General features: G+C 34.5%; 2 protein-coding genes across 2 annotated transcripts in view; one reads left to right on the top strand and one right to left on the bottom strand.

Moving 5' to 3' along the window:
* IMMP2L (IMP2 inner mitochondrial membrane peptidase-like (S. cerevisiae)) overlaps positions 1-17,210 on the top strand; it is a 487,018-nt gene that overhangs the window by 181,778 nt on the left and 288,030 nt on the right. The gene's annotated exons all lie outside the window — the stretch shown is intronic.
* The window catches only part of LRRN3 (leucine rich repeat neuronal 3), a 35,274-nt gene continuing 27,730 nt past the window's right edge, over positions 9,667-17,210 (bottom strand). The window contains exon 2 of the mRNA XM_009327637.1: positions 9,667-12,625. Within this exon, the coding sequence (XP_009325912.1) occupies positions 10,148-12,274 (2,127 nt within the window). The 5' untranslated portion in view covers positions 12,275-12,625 and the 3' untranslated portion in view covers positions 9,667-10,147. The remainder of the gene's footprint in view (positions 12,626-17,210) is intronic.

Raw genomic sequence — 17,210 nt, 5'->3', positions numbered from 1 at the left:
AGTGGGAGAATGATGTTGCATGACATACAAAGACAGGGAACCTTCACGTGTAAGATAATTGAAGCAAAAAGAAATTTTCAAATGAAGGAGACAAAAGGAGGTGGAAGACAAGCTGAAGCCTAAGAAATCCTGTAGGAAGATAATTGATAGTTAGAGATGAATAGCAGGAGCAGGCTCTTGCAAACCTTTTAGGTCAGGAGGAGTAAGAATCTGAGGGAAACCTATATTATTTGTGGTATCTTAAACTAAAGTCATTTAGAATGTATTGTATGGCATATTACTTTTGTTTGTAATTAGATAATATCTGAACATACAGAACATTCCTTTGCTGGTACTTAAAATTCTAGAGTATCCAATATTTCTTTGATGGATATTGAATTATTTAATCCTGAAGCAGATGCTCTCCACAAAGTATTCTATTCTAAACATTTTAAATAAATAATATTGTTCTTTTCCCATTTTGTCTTAATAAAAAATGTGTAATGTTTTCAAATAAATGAATGAGGTACATTGCTTTTATACTGTCTTTAGTGCAGCCATGCATATGCAAATTTTTGAGGGCTGTGAGTCAGATAGATAGGTTCATGGGGCCAGGCTTTGATCATCCAGGGGCATGCTTCATGATGTCCAAAACACCCAAACAGGTCAGAGTCTAGTATCTGTTAAGTTCAGTGGAAGTTATGCGCCTAAATGTTTTTGCTTAATGAGGAAGTCCTGGTGGGCACTTATCTACCTCTTGATGTGGTAGAGAAAAATACCACAACTCTTTGACAATACATTTTTGTTTCTTTTATTCTAAACTATTTAGTTAACTGATGTTCAGGACAGCAGGAGGGTTTTCTCTTTGGTGTATGTGCTTTGGTGTAATGTGTTTATTGATATATGCTCATAAATTGTAATATGCTTTTGAAAGCCTGGATGAATAATATTATTCTCTTTCTGTTTCCTCTTTCTAATAATCCAGACATTATGCAAGCTAGAAATAACTTAAAATTACTCTAGCAGTAGTGGACATCCTCCATTTTAATGAGTTTTTCTAAGACGAAGGGAGAGAAAGTGAGCTTTAGTTAACATAATGTTTAAGAAGAGTTGACTGTTGAATTAGGTGGGGGAACAGACTGCAGAGTTTTCAGGGTTGCAGTTTTCCTCTGGCTACACTTGAAATTTGCACTAAAATCCACAGAACAATTCAGCTTTTTTGTGGTTTTTTTTTTATGTAATTGTGCAGAAATGGTAACAGATAGCTTAGAGAAAGATACTCTGGAAATACATAAATACATTTCATAGGAGACTGGGAAAAAGATGAAGCATTAACGAAGTAGAATGTAGTTAAAAAGGAGGGCTGCATGCCCGCGCTGGTGTGATTTAGTGTAAGAGCAAATGGTAGATTAATGCTAAATGAATGGAAGAAATGTGAAGGATGAGAGAGAGGTTGAAGTTCCTGAAAGGAAGAAAAGGAAGGAATTTTCAACTGGACTCTTTAACAGCCTGAAAGGCAGCAGGGTGATTTGGACGTGATAATCTAAATATATATTTATAAGTGTTGTGACAGTGGACAGTGCTATTCTGGACTTGTCAAACTAAGAGTCTGGAAGTCATGGGGATACATTTCTTCCTAGTTTGAGTACTGCAATCCTCTTACATGGCTGTAGAAGAAATGGAACTGAGGTAGTGGTGTGCATGTGTTCCATAATTTAGGTATAGATAAGCAAACTTGTGCAAGCAGGTATTTTAGGAGAAGAAAGCATTGTTTCACATTTTGGAATGCATTGTGTGGCACGTGAATATTCAATATAGCACTTAGTTTGCTAAAAATGGGCATGTACATCTCATAAATACCTGCAGAACATTTGTGAAATAAATTATGTAAGACTTTAACACTTGAGGTTGGTAAACACATTAACAATTCCACTCATCAGGGCACATAGGAAGACACTTGAGAACAATGGACCTGATATGTAAAGAAAGACATAGCTGATTACCTGTAGTTTAATGATGGTAGTTGCTTACTATAGTGAGACTAACTTTAAATTGTTGGTTTTTATTTTGCATAATTATTGGACACTTTGCACTTAATTTAAAAGTGATAATTCTAACTCTATTTGTAGCCCTTTTGTCTTCCATTTAAATGTTAGAATGTATAGGAATAGATGATTTTCATCATATGGTTCTATGTTCTACAAAGTCATTCCACCATTATGTCAAAGCATTGTCTTTTAGCTGTCTTTAGTAGTCTTCAGACAGTAACCCAAGTTCTTTGGCACTATAAAGTATTAAGCTGTATGTTTTTAAGTTTGGCTGAAATTCGTGCTAGAGACAGAAACAAAAAGACATAATAAATGTTAACAGCACAGAGTACAATTTCATACAAAAAAATAAGAAGTTCTGACAAGATTCTGCCCTCAAATGTTATTCCCAACAGCCATCTCAAGGAATCTGACTTGTGCCCACATGCTAAATGGCAAAACTGTAAACCCTTTGACCTGTAAAGTGTAGTATATGAATGCTATAATGCTTTCTTTATAGAATCTAGGTCTGGACTGGAATAAACGTGTATAGATGAAGACTATCATCACTGCTTTTTCAAAATTAGTATTAGATATTTCTCTTTGAGGTTTGTCTGTCTTTGACCAGTGCAAAAAAAAAGAAATGAGCAAGGGAGAGAGATTTGTAAAAAGCATTTTTAGCTGCCAGAAGAATTTCATTTGTAGTTTTCATCTTCATCTGAAGGGAGGAATGACTTAATAAAAGATTCAGTTGCTTTGAAGACTGTTGATTTACAGTCTTGAATGTCTTTGTGGGATGATCATTATACTTGAATGTCTTTGTGGGACGAGCTTTAGAAAGAATTATACATTTTCCAATGGAACTTCTTAAAATCTGAATTTGTTGGTTCAGTGAATATCAAATGTTCTACAAGAATGTCAACATTTTGTATCAGCATTTCATTTCACGTTTTTTATTAATTTATGTTGTGTAAATACTTGTATTTGTTCTGTCACAGTAATATGGCAAATAAAAATGGAAGGTTTTCTTACTAAATATCTAAAGAAATCCTATAAAACTTTTTTAATGTTCCAAAACACTGGAACTTTCTCCCCCTCCCCCTGCCCCTTTTTTTCTAAATAGGAATGAGCTTCATTAACTGTAAAATAACATTTTAGATAAAAATCAGTTCCCATCAAATAGCTAATTTTCTTTGGAATATAATGGAATTTCTTTTTGTACGTGATTGTTCTTTCGTAGTTATATTCCTAAACGTAAGCATCTAGAGTTCTTTTTTGATGCCCTGGGATACCAGAGATATACATACAGGGTTGGCAAGACCTATGAGAGATAGGAGGACATGTGTCCTTTGGAGCAACAACTGAAAGTCAGGAGAGATACACCCAAAAACTTTCAAAATTAAACTGGATATTCTGTCTTCTTATAGCTTTGTTTATGTCATTAATCATCACAGTTTACCGGTTATTTAAATGGTTAGCCAAATAATAAATAGTGTAACTGTCTGTAAAGTGTATAGACTTTTCATAGATGAATATACTTTCCTTTTTTATGAAAAAAGATATTTTTTCTTTGCATTAATTAAATGTAAAAATTTATTTTTGTAGTTGTAATTCCTAGAAATAGAAATTACACAGTCATAGTTTTTGTTTCATTCATGTTTGGTAGCTCTGACAATCGATCATAATTTCTTAAGCAGCCAAGGACAAAAGTGATTTGTCCATTATTTGAAAAAAATATTCCATATTTATGATCATTTGCAGTCTTTTACAGTTAGCTTCTTTGAAGATTAGCCTACTTCATTTTTTGAAATTGGAAATGGAAAGGCACTTCAATATAACTGCAGCTTTGTATCTCTCTGAGAATACTGTAGTCAAGTAGGTAGACGTACACTACTTTTATTTAAAGTTTTCCATGAGTGTTCAAAATAACAAGTCTTTTAAACATGTTGTCCAATTGACTTAACCTTATATCTCTTTTTGAAAGCTCTGGCTATCGAAAGGAAATACTTAATGTAACTGGAACAATAACATAACCATAGTCAGTCACGTACCATAGGGTCAGTTTTCATTATTCATTACTAGTTCTACTCTATGCTTATGCTATTTACAAATGATGCTTGTACATTTTGTCTCAGAATATTGAAGTGCAGCTAATCATGGACAGAATTTAGTCTGATACATTATATTATTTTCACACTGTCCTATAATACAAACACTGAAGAGGACTCAACTCCTTCAGAATTTTTAATGAACCTGAAGGGAATAGCTCAGTTCTCAGTTTCAAAGCACAGTTCTCACTAGATGGGTTATGGTCGTGTATTTTAACATTGCAATCATGCAAATCTTGCCAAGTTTCAGTAATAACTCAAGTTGAATGTATCCATATAAATGAGTAATTGCAATTCTCTTGTTTAATATCCAACTTCTAGAGTTGTCATATGGGTAAATGAAGTTTGTGGGGTTTTTTTATCTTCACAAACTTTGGCATCTAGGTTAATTTTTCTTCTCGGTGTCTTGATTTTATGTTTACTGAATGTTTAGATAATCTTTCTCTTTTTTTGATAATCCTTCTCTTTTTCTGTTGTAGCTTAGCATTTTCCCTGAGTATCTATTTAGTTTTTTCCTGAGAAGATTGGTTCCAGTTATTTCCAATGGTATTAAACTGGAAGCTATTCAAATGACACATTTGGTACGTCAACCAACTGACCTACCAAAACAATTGGTTTGGAAGATCAACAAATATTCCAGGAAGATGCATTTTTTTTCCCTACCTAGCAGTTTATTCCAACATCTTTCTACTGTTGCTCGTGGGACCCAAAGGTCCTCTGAAAAGATCGCTTGTATCTATCGCTTCCCCAATGATTTTACTCAAGATGTCTTTCTGTAAGCTATGTTGTGATGAAGTCTCATGATCTTCAGTAGGCAACACCAGTATTTTTTCACTCTGGTTATGTATCTAGTCATCTTGTGTCTTACCTCTACAAAAACCGCATGCAGTTGTTAATCTGTTTCCACGCATGTTTTCTCATCTTTAGCGTGAGGTGAATTATTAGCCTTGGTTTGTCTCTAGTGGTTTGTGTTCAATGGCTATCTTCTCTATTCCATTTAACTATATCCTTCAAAATGTCTTCTGTAGTTTTCATACTGAAGTTTTCATACTTACTGTACACTTTCTGCTATGTAAAGTTTCTTGTCTTATCAGTGCCGTACGTCCACTCTGGTTTTATTCCATTCAGTTCATTAATAAGAATTGTTTTCTTCCTTAAGTCTGACAGTGATACTTTTCAATTTTTTCTCTCTAAAACACCAATTCTTCTGTTACTGTCTAGTATGTGAACTTATTTTCTAGACTATATAGGCACCTTTTTCTGAAATGTCTCTTCTAGTTTCAGATAACAAAGAATATTTTGTAAGATTATTGTTGATCATTGTCTCTCTTCTATTACTGGCCAGCACAAGATTGAGGGAAGAATCTCCATTTCTTTTTTAAGTTATCTTGAGGTCACTACTTAAGGTTATGCAAGCAGAATGAATTTTATTAGTGAATTTTGGAAATGGAAATTTCCTTTTAGGATGTAAATAAACATTTGTTCTGTGATCTTTTATCCAAGCTTTTTAGCTACTATTTGGAGTTATGATTTCACATCATTGGAGAAAAAACAGATACTTAAATGTACCTATGTAAGTTAGCACTTGGCTGTGTTAGCTGGTGGAATATTGGAACTGATTTTTGTAAATGTTTTACCAAGAAGTAAATGCTTAATCTTTTTATGACTAGAACACTACTTTTCAGTCTTGTAGCTGATAGAAAGAAGTAAGGTAACTGAATTAAAAAATTGAATTAAAAAGTCTTTTTAGTCTTATGTTTTGGGTATTGCCTAACCAGACATTTCAAACACTCATGTTTGCCTTCTCTCTTTCATTACTAGCATGTTTCTGAATGAGGTTTGCTCTCAAATGCCAAGATAAGGTTAATCTATTTATGAGCTACCATTTTCTGGTTTGAATAATCAGTAAGTACTGCTTTTAATGCATTGGGTTCCTGAGAGAAAACTATTAAATAAATGGAAACACAAGTGTGTAACAATGCTTTTCTCTGTTTCTGAGGAAATTAAATATAGCTCGTTGTCAGTTCGTACCTCCATTAAAGAGTGTAAACATCCCAATTAATAAAAGACACAAAAATTTTAGCCCTAAGCCTTGTGTGGAAAAAACAACCTTCCTGTAAATGAAGAGATTATTGAAAAGTATATTATACCATTATTAGGAAGTTCTTCCTATACTTTTTTAACAGATTCTACTTTGCTGAAAAAATTGTTGTTAGATTTTTTTGGTGTATGTCTGTGAAGTGATGTAAATTAAATATACACTAAGGTATTAAAGCTAAAAGGTGGATTTATTACTTCCTAAGGACCCTCAGATTTATAGAGCAGTATATCTGTGGAAGGAACAGCTATCCATTTTTACACATAGCTACACAAGAATCCCACTGCTCACCTGTAGCTTCTGCGGGGATTTTAACATGAAGAATGTCTTTAGTCATGGAGAAATAATGACTCTTTTTAGAGATTCATTAGGCTAGTATCATGGAGATGTTTCTGTGTAGATATTAAAGATGTTATGTTTATATGGATAGTAGGTGGTTCACAGTACTGCCGTTCAAAGCATTGCCATGTATTCTACAAGATACAACTTCAGTATAATAGACAAAATAATGCAATACAGATATAATGAAATAAAGGTCTGCAGACAGGCTAACATGTTGCTAATAGAATGGAAATACTTCACGCACACACAAAAAAGTGTATCTAATAAAAGGATCAAACAATGATTCATTAATCAGTATGCATATTGAAATCTAATTTAAGTGGGTTTAAACAGCCTCACCTCATGCTTTTTGCCTTTAACATGTTCTTACAGTAAATAGAATTTGATCAAAAAAATCACTAAACTTAGTTTTCTGTTAGAAACTTAATTTGAAATGTAAAATTTCAATTTAAAGGTATTTAAAACCTCAGTAGAATACTGAAGAATTGTAATGCTGTTGACATATAAGTTCATGAATAAATGGATGTTGATATTAACTTGAATGTGCTAGTAAATATGTCTTTTTAAATTTTTAATCTAATTCTGAAAGCATTTCTTTCTGCAGATACTTTAGTAAGAGTGAGAACTCTTTGAAGGGATATCCCTGTTCTCATTATTGCTGTTGTATTCCTTCTTCGTACCCCATCAGTTAAGCACCCCTACCAAATCTCAAATGTTTTATTCTACGAGTGACTAAAAATTCTTGTAACCTATTGTAGAGACACTGTTGACCTTGTTCTTATGGACATTTTCCTAGTATTTCTTAAAGTTTCCCTTTTGAGTGATAGCAGTGAAGGCATTATTTGCACTAATAAAGAATATTACTCAATGATGGTTAACTACAGAAGATGCATCTTGTTGGTATGATGAAAACAAAAGCTCAGCTTATTCTTTCAGAGATACTTTCAGACAAAGGAATGTATAAAGTTGTAAAATAGCTTCCTCGAGGTCATTTGAGAGGAGGATTGCAAAGCTACTTTAAGAAAATGCAATTGTATTTCTCTTTTTTTGGGGATAGAAAGGAAATAATTTACATCCTAACAATTAGCAACAGGATAATCCATTTCTTCTTAAAATGTAAGGTATATTTTCATTTGGTATAGAACAATTCAAATATTTGTGAGATATATCTAGTTACATTTTAGCTCTCAGAAGTTTAGTGTGAAAATTCTTCTATATAAGATGAATGAGATGTTTAAATAAGGTAAATAAAGCTTGTACTTATTCTGTGGGGCGAAAAAGTCTTCTTATCGGTGCTCCCCATTAGACTTGTATTTGTGTGCTGTTTTATAACATTGTGCAGAGATGTTTTTGCCTGAAAAAATGAGATTCTCATTTCTGAGCTCTAAGAGTTTTAAGCTCTAAATGTAACTTGATTCCAAAGGTAAACATACAAGGTATACCTACAAGTTCTTGCTGACAAGTACAATATCTGCTTGATGATGGGTCTCATTTTAGCTACCTTTTCTCGAGGAACAGCTCTGCTCCAGGAGCTCTCCATGCTGCTGAAATCTGTCATGTCATCGCAGAGTTTAGCTGATAAATTTCAGTGTGCCTTTATGTGCGATAGTGATTCATCAGGTTTGTAAACTTCCTTCTTCAGGGAAATATATCGACTCTATGAATATCCTAAGTTTGGGTAGTTTAAAACTAGTATCAGGTTCTTCTTTCTGCCTTTAACAACTTTGAAAATTACCTTTACGTAATTTAAAAATCCTGGGATTTAACTAGAAAAACGACATCTTTAACATGAAAGCAAGTTATTCATTAGTACTAGGAAAAATGAAATTATTTTTCCATGTTATAGGTGTTTATAGACCAATAATATTTTGAAAGTATGCAGCAAACTATGAATAAGTGGAAAAGTTGATGTCTAAATACAAGAAGTAACTCTTCTTCTACCTACAAAAATTCTGTCAGCGATTCCACAGAAATGTTTACTTCAACCAAGTCTAGAAAGAGAAAATGTATATTATTATAGAGTTTAAAAAATGTTAGTCTACTAAAGACTTACAAGAATGCTTGTTACTCCTATTTTTACTTTGTAATTCAAGCTATCTATGCATTCTGTGAATATTTACTTCCTTAAGCACAATATTCAGAGATAACCTTTTTTTTTCTTCATTTTTCCTATTTGTTTTTATATATATGAACAAAAATAACATAAAAATGTTGCTGTTGCTTTCTTTGTCAGGAGGTGCCACATCTTTTTATCAGATATCTTAATGGTCAGATGTCTTTTCTCCTGGGCTTAGGAGTAGTCACTTTTTCCCTCGTAACAGAATTGCATTTAGCTTGTAACCAACACTCTGATCAGCAGCTTCTTGTGCACATTTGCTTGCTTATGGGCCCAGCCCAATTCTCGTGAGAATTTTAGCTTCAATATGAGTAGTCAGGTATTCATTGTTCTCTTTTCATTTTGTTTCATTTCATTTCTACTAATAATGTTTCTGTCTGTCATTTATTGCTTGTTACATTGTGAAAGCTGAGGAGGTTTGTGAACTAGTCAGCTGTTGTTATAGCTAAGCAGAAGTGTGCAGGTCCAGAAAGAAAACCTTAATATCATTTAAACCGTTCAAGCTATCTGAGTGCCCTGTATGGCCAGCCTAGAGTTTAGACATTATGAATAACTGAATTACCCTTTTGACTGAAGACAAAATATTGGATTTATATTATCTGAGTCTAAACATTGCATTTAGTTTTCAGGCTTCTGGGAAAATACCAAAGCAGCTCAAAGCTTGCTGTTACCAGTAGCTATCAATCTATTTCCCTATCAGTCCTATGTCTCCTTCCTGCCCTCCTTCTCTCTTCTTGGTCCCACAATAAGCAATGTGTAAAATATGGTTGTTATTATTATGTGTAAGTACTTTATAAAAATATTTATTGTGTGGTTTATTGCTGTTATACAGCCTAAAACCAGCAAAAATATCCTATGTGCTCAGATTGGCATTTCAGCAAGAGAATATGTAAGGAGATATTTTATCAGACATTAGAATGAGTTTGTTTATTGTCAGACAGGAGCTCCCAGAATGTTTTTTTTAGAAACAAACAAGCCAAAAACTATTTTGATTTTAATCAAAAATGTATTTTCCTCATAAAAAAAATTCACATACTCACTGTGTCTACTCTACAGAATTTGTCCATTTCATTACACCATGTGTCAATCCTAGTATATCTGTTCACTGCAAAAACTCGTGGCTAGTGTGTGTAATACAGCACAGGAGGAGGTATTGCTCAGTTCCACTACTTTTATATAATAATAAAAAAAAATACAGAAAATGTTCTTGGCTACTTGCACTGTATTCCAGACTTAAAAGTCCCGTGAAAGTTCTAGAAAATGAAGTTAATTTTATTTGGTTGGTAGAATACCCTTAGAAGCCAGTTAGTTAAAATTCTTCTCTTACGCTGAGTCGGTACATATTCCCATTTGTTGGCAGCAGCAAAGTCCAGGCATCTAGTTCCTAAAAGAAATACTTTTTCTTGTTGCCTTTTTATTCAGCACAAATGCAGTCATGTGCTTTTTACTTCAGAAATTAAGTGATATACTGACATATTTATGACATATTCGTTGGTACACCTATTACAGTTGCTTTTACTTCCATTGCTGTGCTTTTTTCTTTGCCCACGTCCCAAAGACTGATTAGAGGAGGATAAAGCTCATTGAGTGAGAAGGATTGTTTCTTCAGGTAATTCTTTAGATAGCTGTGTCCAACGTCATAGTTCATCTTTTGTGAGATGCAGCTGTAGAGATATATCACAGAGATGATTCCCAGAAGAGCACCAAGGCAGGCAAGGAATCCTATTATGTTGTTCTTTTCATAGCCTGTCACTGCCAAGTCCAGTCCTTTTGTGGTTATGTTGACACATTGTTTCTTATTCTGTGAATAGATAGTGGGAATATCTATACAAATTTTGTATTCAGTTGATGGATTTAGATGTGTAAGATTATATACCTTTATATCAGATGGTATTCGAGCGCTCCGTGCAGCCTGCGAGTTTTCAGCTTTCAGAAAGGCTGTCCATCTAACACTGGACTTCAGAATTTTAGAACTTGCTTTCCATGAAACCAAAACAGAATTAGATTTTATATCTTTTATTTTAATATTCAAAGCTCCATTGCTGTCCTGAGGCAAAGAGCCATCCACTTTAATCATGACTGACTTTAGGTCTGCCCCAACTAAATTCGTTGCTATACATGTGTATAAGCCACTTTCTTTTTGTGTTATATCACTTATGTCTAATGTTCCTTCAGAATGAATGTAGTATTTATTAGAAATAGTATTAGGCAAAAGTTTGTTTCCTGATGGTGTTATCCAGTAGATTTCAGGTTCTGGTTCTGCTGTTGCTCTGCAGTGTAAGGAAATATGGCTGCCAGCTTTTAAATCCAGAGTAGATGGAAAGCTTTCAGGAGCTATCAGGGGGAGACAGATTTCCATCATTTCCCGGAAGTGTATCTGTCTCACATTCTGGCCTTGGAATTCAGGAGGGTCTACACAAAACAGGGACTCCGGCTCCATGAAGCGAATGTTTGTTTTATTCATGTTGATCCAGCGGATGACACAATCACATCTAATGGGATTGCTGTGTATACTAACTTCTTTGAGGTTAGGCAAGGATTCTATCGTACTGCGGTACAGGGCACTCAGCGCGTTGCTGTTGAGCATGAGCGATTCCAGCTTGGGAAGTCTGTAGAATGCGTTTGGATGAATGTATGATAATCTGGGGTTATTGGTAGCTTCTATTTTTCTTAAATCTGGCAAATTATCAACAGCAAGACTATCTATAGAAATCAGTTCAGGCATGTTATTAATTCCTAACTCTTTTAGGTGCAGCATATTGCTAAAATCTCCTCGTCGTATTCTGTTAATGGGATTCTTATTTAGATCCAGAAATTTAAGATTTGTAGCCTTTTGAAGAGCAATGTGGGGCACTCTAACAAATCTGTTGTCGTAAAAGGAGATGCTTTCTAAATTGTCAAGGCCAACCAAAGCATTATCTGGTATTTCAGTGAGATTTATGCCTGCTAAAACTAGGCTGCGCAGATTGATAAGAGGCTTAAAGTTCATATCTTCGATTCTGATTATTGGGTTTTCTCCAATCATGAGAATTTCAAGATTAGGAGTAGCTTCAAACCACTTCCTGTTGATCATTTGCAGACCATTTGAATTGAGGTGAAGTCTGAGAAGATTATTGAGGCCTATGAAAGCTCCCGGTGCGATCACAGAAAGCAGGTTATGATTAATATAAAGCTCTTGTAAATTGTGGAGTCCAGAAAGACATTCTTCAGGGAGTTCAGTAAGTTTGTTTTCTTCAAGGTACACTGAAAGCAACTGTGGTATCTTTCTAAGATTAATACTGTTCACTGAGGATAAATTGTTCTGAGATAAATCTAGGCCAGTTAAATTCGCTGGGAAGTCTACTGAATGTTCAATTTTTGCAATATTATTAGTCTGTAGAAGTAGAACCTGTGTGTCGGCAGGCAGTCTGGCTGGAAAATTAAAAAGGCCTAAATCATTACAGTCCACTGTTGGAGCCTCCATATACACAGACCTGGGGGTGAACCATGGTCTGATCTCACATATACATGACTCGGGGCAGTCTGCTTTTTTTTCTACAGCTTGTACTAGTGCAGTGATAACTAGGCCAAGTAGAAAATTAATTTTGAGTTGCATGTCCTTCATCTTAGCTCAAATGTTCAGAAAAGTAACGGACCCTTTAGTATTCCACAGTTATGGTTTTGGAATTTAGTATGACCTGGTCAATTGATAAAACACACACTTGCATTTGTCAAATGATGATTGCGAAGGACTTTCTTCCTGAGGATAAGTGATAAATTTGCAACCAACTTGTCCAGTAGTAAGAGGCATTTTGTGGAGATGAAGGTCACTCTGTCGTTGATGACATAAAATTGATAAGCTTTGTGAAGATGAAGTATGTATAGATGGTCATAGGAGATTAAGCAATTCATTTATTTAGTAGTATTAACTTCAAATCCCATGATTGATTAGTGTTTGCAGGAATGACAGGATGACCTAAAATATAAGAAGAGGAAATAATTAGTATAAGAAACTATAAAGTTATAAATTAATTTAGCCATCTTTTGCTCTCTAATGTTAATTATTGCAAGTAAGAGAAGAAAATGACTGTGGTGTCTAGAGTATTGTAGTGGTATCCAGATAGCATAAATGAAGTTAATATAGTAATATATCTTTAGACTTGTAGCCTGTCATACATCCAGTGGAGCATTGCTCTACAGAAGGATGAAGATCCACAAAGTATAAAGCAAAATACATCAGTGAGATTTTTCTACATATTTTATGGTCCTTTAAAATATTTTCTTTTTTCTTTCAGTTATCACTAGAAGCAGACTGAGTTCTGTTGGCTTTGAAAATGTAAACACTGAGCAAAATCATACAGAGCATGAATATTTAACTTTTGAACATGAAGTTTATAAATATAAAGAACAAAATTTATGTGTAATCAAAGGAAAGCGGAATGGTTGGATTAATACACATTCCTAATGATGACATTCTTAGGCAAGCCTGTGAGATATTTATACAGAAATATACAAAATTGATAATCCACAGGTTTTATAATTTTCTAATTCTTTTTGTAGCTGCTGTTTAGGAAGAAAACTTGTTTTTTTCTTTAAAGCGATAATTAGAAAGAAATATGTACCTCATAGTAAATAGCTTGTCATCTTGGCAGATTCAGGCTAATTAATGGCTTGCTGACTTTGACTTCAATAACTTCAATTGTAAGGAATAATAACAACAGAAAAGTGTCTTTAGAATGATAAGAAGGAAAAAAAATCTGCACTAGCAATTGCTTCTTTGAGATTCTTGCAGAGCTACAGACCAAATTTGCTATGAAGTTGCAGATTGTCTTCATGTCCCAAATTATAGCAAAGACTGAAGCCTTAGCATCTTGAAGCATCAAATGTGTCCTCTCCAGATTTTTGGTATGTACTTGCTTTTTCTGGAGAAAAAAAAAATGCTACTTTGAGTGTACATTGTGTTCCAAGCCATATAATTCAAAAGCTCCTGTGTGTTTTCATATATGAAGAAGTACACATTAACTGCTTCATTTACTTCAGAATATAGACTTCACACTAACTTTAACCAGACTTTGTCTCAGAAGACTGTCATGCGATACGCATTTATGCCCTTTCTCCCCTTGCCTCTGGTGTTAAAATTCACCGTGACGTTGTTTACAAACTGTAAGATAAGTTCAATGCTTCATTGACATTGATAAATAACTTTTGAGGTGTTGCTGGTACAGATAGATGGGATTACAAAAGTCAAGTGTCAAGGATTTGGATTGTAGGTTTCCTTTCCAGGCCCAGGAGGACTGGGCATATTGACCACATAGGCATTCCATATCAGCTCAGAGGAAAGGTGTTGGACCATGTTGAGTAACACGAGCATTTGGCCAATTTGCAGTACATTTGGCAAGTCTTTGAGGCCGCTGTCTGTATGTACATTTAAGGACATTTAATATTTTATTTTAACATGTAAGTGTATTAATAAAGTGAACAGACAATGTGTGAGATAAACATACAGAAAACATTCTGCTGTTTTGAGGATTAATAATATGTTTTTATGCAAATGGCCCAGTTTATACTAAAATGCAAAGACATGGTGACTGAAATAGTAAAAATGTAATCTTTTCCTTTGTTCTGGGAAATGAGATGAACTTCAGGCTTGCAGAAAAATAAAGGTTTGCATTGGACAGTTAATGCCTATAACGTGCTCTTAATTTTGCCACCAGAAGGCAAGGTGATATGCCTGTATGGAGTACTGTCCCATTTACTAAAGATTTTGGTAGAAATCATTCTATGCCAAATGCACAGATGTGATTTACTATGTAGGGAGAAGAGAGGATGGGTGTGGGGGGGAATTTTTTCTATATTAAAAATTATCTGTAAGTGTGGCAAATACAAAATGTAAGCTTCTAATACTTGAAAGGACATTGGATATCTTACCTGAACAGTAAATTAATTGACATTCAAGGGACTGCTACTGCAGCTATCAAATCTCAGCATTTTGATCCCACTATGACGCTCAGGGACTTCTGCTCAGTAGAGGTACTGGGAAAGTATTCTGGGGAAGTACAACTACATCCCTGACCCGTTTTTCTGCTCCTCCCTGGACATTTGCTATTGGCCACTGTGAAAGATAGGATGCGGACCAAGATGGACTTTTCATGTGTGTCCCAGGTACCTGAGAGGCTGTACCAGTTAAAGCATGTAAACTACTACATTTTCATGTACACAGAGCCAACATCCTCCTGGATTTGAGTTTATACTCCTCCTGAGTTTATACTTCAGCTTCTATGGGATTCTCAAGACAAAAACAAGGGCACCAGTGGACATTTTCATGTCATATATATTAGAGTGGGCTTTCTGCAAAAGGCAGCAAAAAGAAGAGGTTGGAGATAAAGGTTGAAATTATTCTTCTTTATGATTTAATCTGATGTCTTTTCTCTTTCTGGTGAATGCTCCAGCTAATAAGCCACCAGCTCAAGCTCATATGGTGTTCTAGCATAAATCTTTCTTATTTCTCCAGTTAAAGTGCTTCTGCCTTGTATAAAATATTCACTGGGGTTGAGTGCCTTGAATAACAGATTGTAGAATAATTTTCACACTCTCTCCCAGCCTGCAGAGTCATCGTTCCAAAATACATTGTTTCACTTCAGAAAGATTTTTGGCTTAAATAGTGTCATATCTATGTATTATTTTACATGAAAATGATTTGGTATTACCTATCGTTCAAGGTGTGGAATAAAAGAATGTTTCTGGAGTAGTATGGACATCCATGGTGGCTTATGAGATCATAGAATCAAAGACTAGAATATCGCAAGTTGGAAGGGACCCATAAGGAACGTCGAGTCCAACTCCCTGCTCCTTGCAGGACGACCTAAAACTAATATGACTGTAGTACACATCATATGACATAGTACACAAAAAAAGTGAAGTAGTGAAATGCACAGAAAAAATTGTATAGAATCATTTGAGTGGCAAAACATTTTTGTTGCTCTTTTTGCTTATAATAGTATTATTGTGTGACTTTGATATACAATGTTGACAGAGAAGGTAGGAAAACATGGATTACTGATGTTAAGTTTTCCGGTCCCACTTGAAGAGATCAAAACCCAGAATCAAGTTATGCAGTATGACTTTGCTTATGCCAACTGGTTGTATTGATTATGTGTGTGTGTATCTGTGTGTATGTAATTAATTTCTAACCATTTTGAACTGAGAAATGAGCTGCAGTTTACTGTAACAAAATAAACCTCATGTAAATTGATATCTTGTACTCAACACTATAAACTGTAATTGAAGTTCAATTTGCTTGAAGAATGTGGCGTCACAGAGATAAATGTATTGGAAAAGAAGCATTTAACTTTCTGATACTTTGAACTTTGGGAATGCATTAATTCCTTTTCTTCATTAATGAACTGATAATAGTAAATATGTACTGATAACATTAAATAAAGATTAAATTGAAATACTGTTACTAACAGTGACTTTCAGAATTTTTATTAATGGGTTGCAGTGCTTTAAAGCTAAGTGCTTTGTACTATCAGGAGTTTTATGTGAAAGTTTTGCATTTTGAATGTCCAGTTTTAAAGGTACTAATAAGAAGGACAAAGAGAGCCTGAAGGTTATTTGTCCTGTTGCTTTGAGTAGTATTTAAAGTATCTGAGATTTACATACACGGAGGTTTCTGTGCAAAAATAGATATATTCTTTTAAAAAAAAGGTTAATTAAAATAATGCAATTATATCAGCATTCTCTGTTAGGCATAAGTACTATTTTTATTATAGCTCTTTCGTTAGTGGGTTTTGGTGACCTCTCAAGATTTTTGATGTGATGCAAGCGATTCTTAAAACTTGTACCTACTATGGTGCACAATGGAAAAGCTTGTAGAGATGAGGCTCAGCAGCAAATTATCACCAGTAAGCTGAGCTGTGGGATAAGTGTTTTCACACAAGCAACAGCAGGAGCTGTGCATCGTAGTTTTGGAGTCTTTGATGTAATTCTTTACCCAGCTGCATTTATAAATCTTTATGTGCACTCTGATTGTATATATATTTCCTCATCCAGATAAAATGGATACTTCCTAATGTCTGCACTTAAAAAGTCTAAATAGCGTCTGCACCTAAAAAGTTAATATTGCTTATTAATAATGATATTCAGTATTTTTATTGTTGTTTTTCTGTACTAGAACTTCTGTCCTAAAACCGTTTATATCTTTGTGGACAGATGATTTATTTTCTTCTGGAAGTCCATCCCTATTGCAATCCATACTTACTGTCTTTAACTAAATACAGTGTGCCTCTTGTTTTTAAGGTATTATCTCTTGCTTTTAGAAAAATGCACCCTGATGTGTGTGACTTTTTGCAGCCTAATTATCTCTTGTGTAGACAATGATTGGTATGTCTTAATTAGGTTTGTTTCATTTACTCCTATTGACAGCTGGAGCCTTGGTTTAGAAGGGGGTATCGCCATTATTTGAGCTGGAAAAGACATTCAGTGAAGGAATAAACTGAGCAACGTTTCTCATCACTGGAGCAACAGACAGCTAAGAACCAAGTCAGAGTGGGCAGAAAGGA

Source organism: Pygoscelis adeliae, unplaced genomic scaffold (genome assembly GCF_000699105.1).
Source record: "Pygoscelis adeliae isolate BGI_AS28 unplaced genomic scaffold, ASM69910v1 Scaffold113, whole genome shotgun sequence".
Taxonomy (NCBI): domain Eukaryota; kingdom Metazoa; phylum Chordata; class Aves; order Sphenisciformes; family Spheniscidae; genus Pygoscelis; species Pygoscelis adeliae.
The sequence above is the reverse complement of the archived record's forward strand: the minus strand, read 5'-3'. Positions and strand labels throughout refer to the sequence as shown.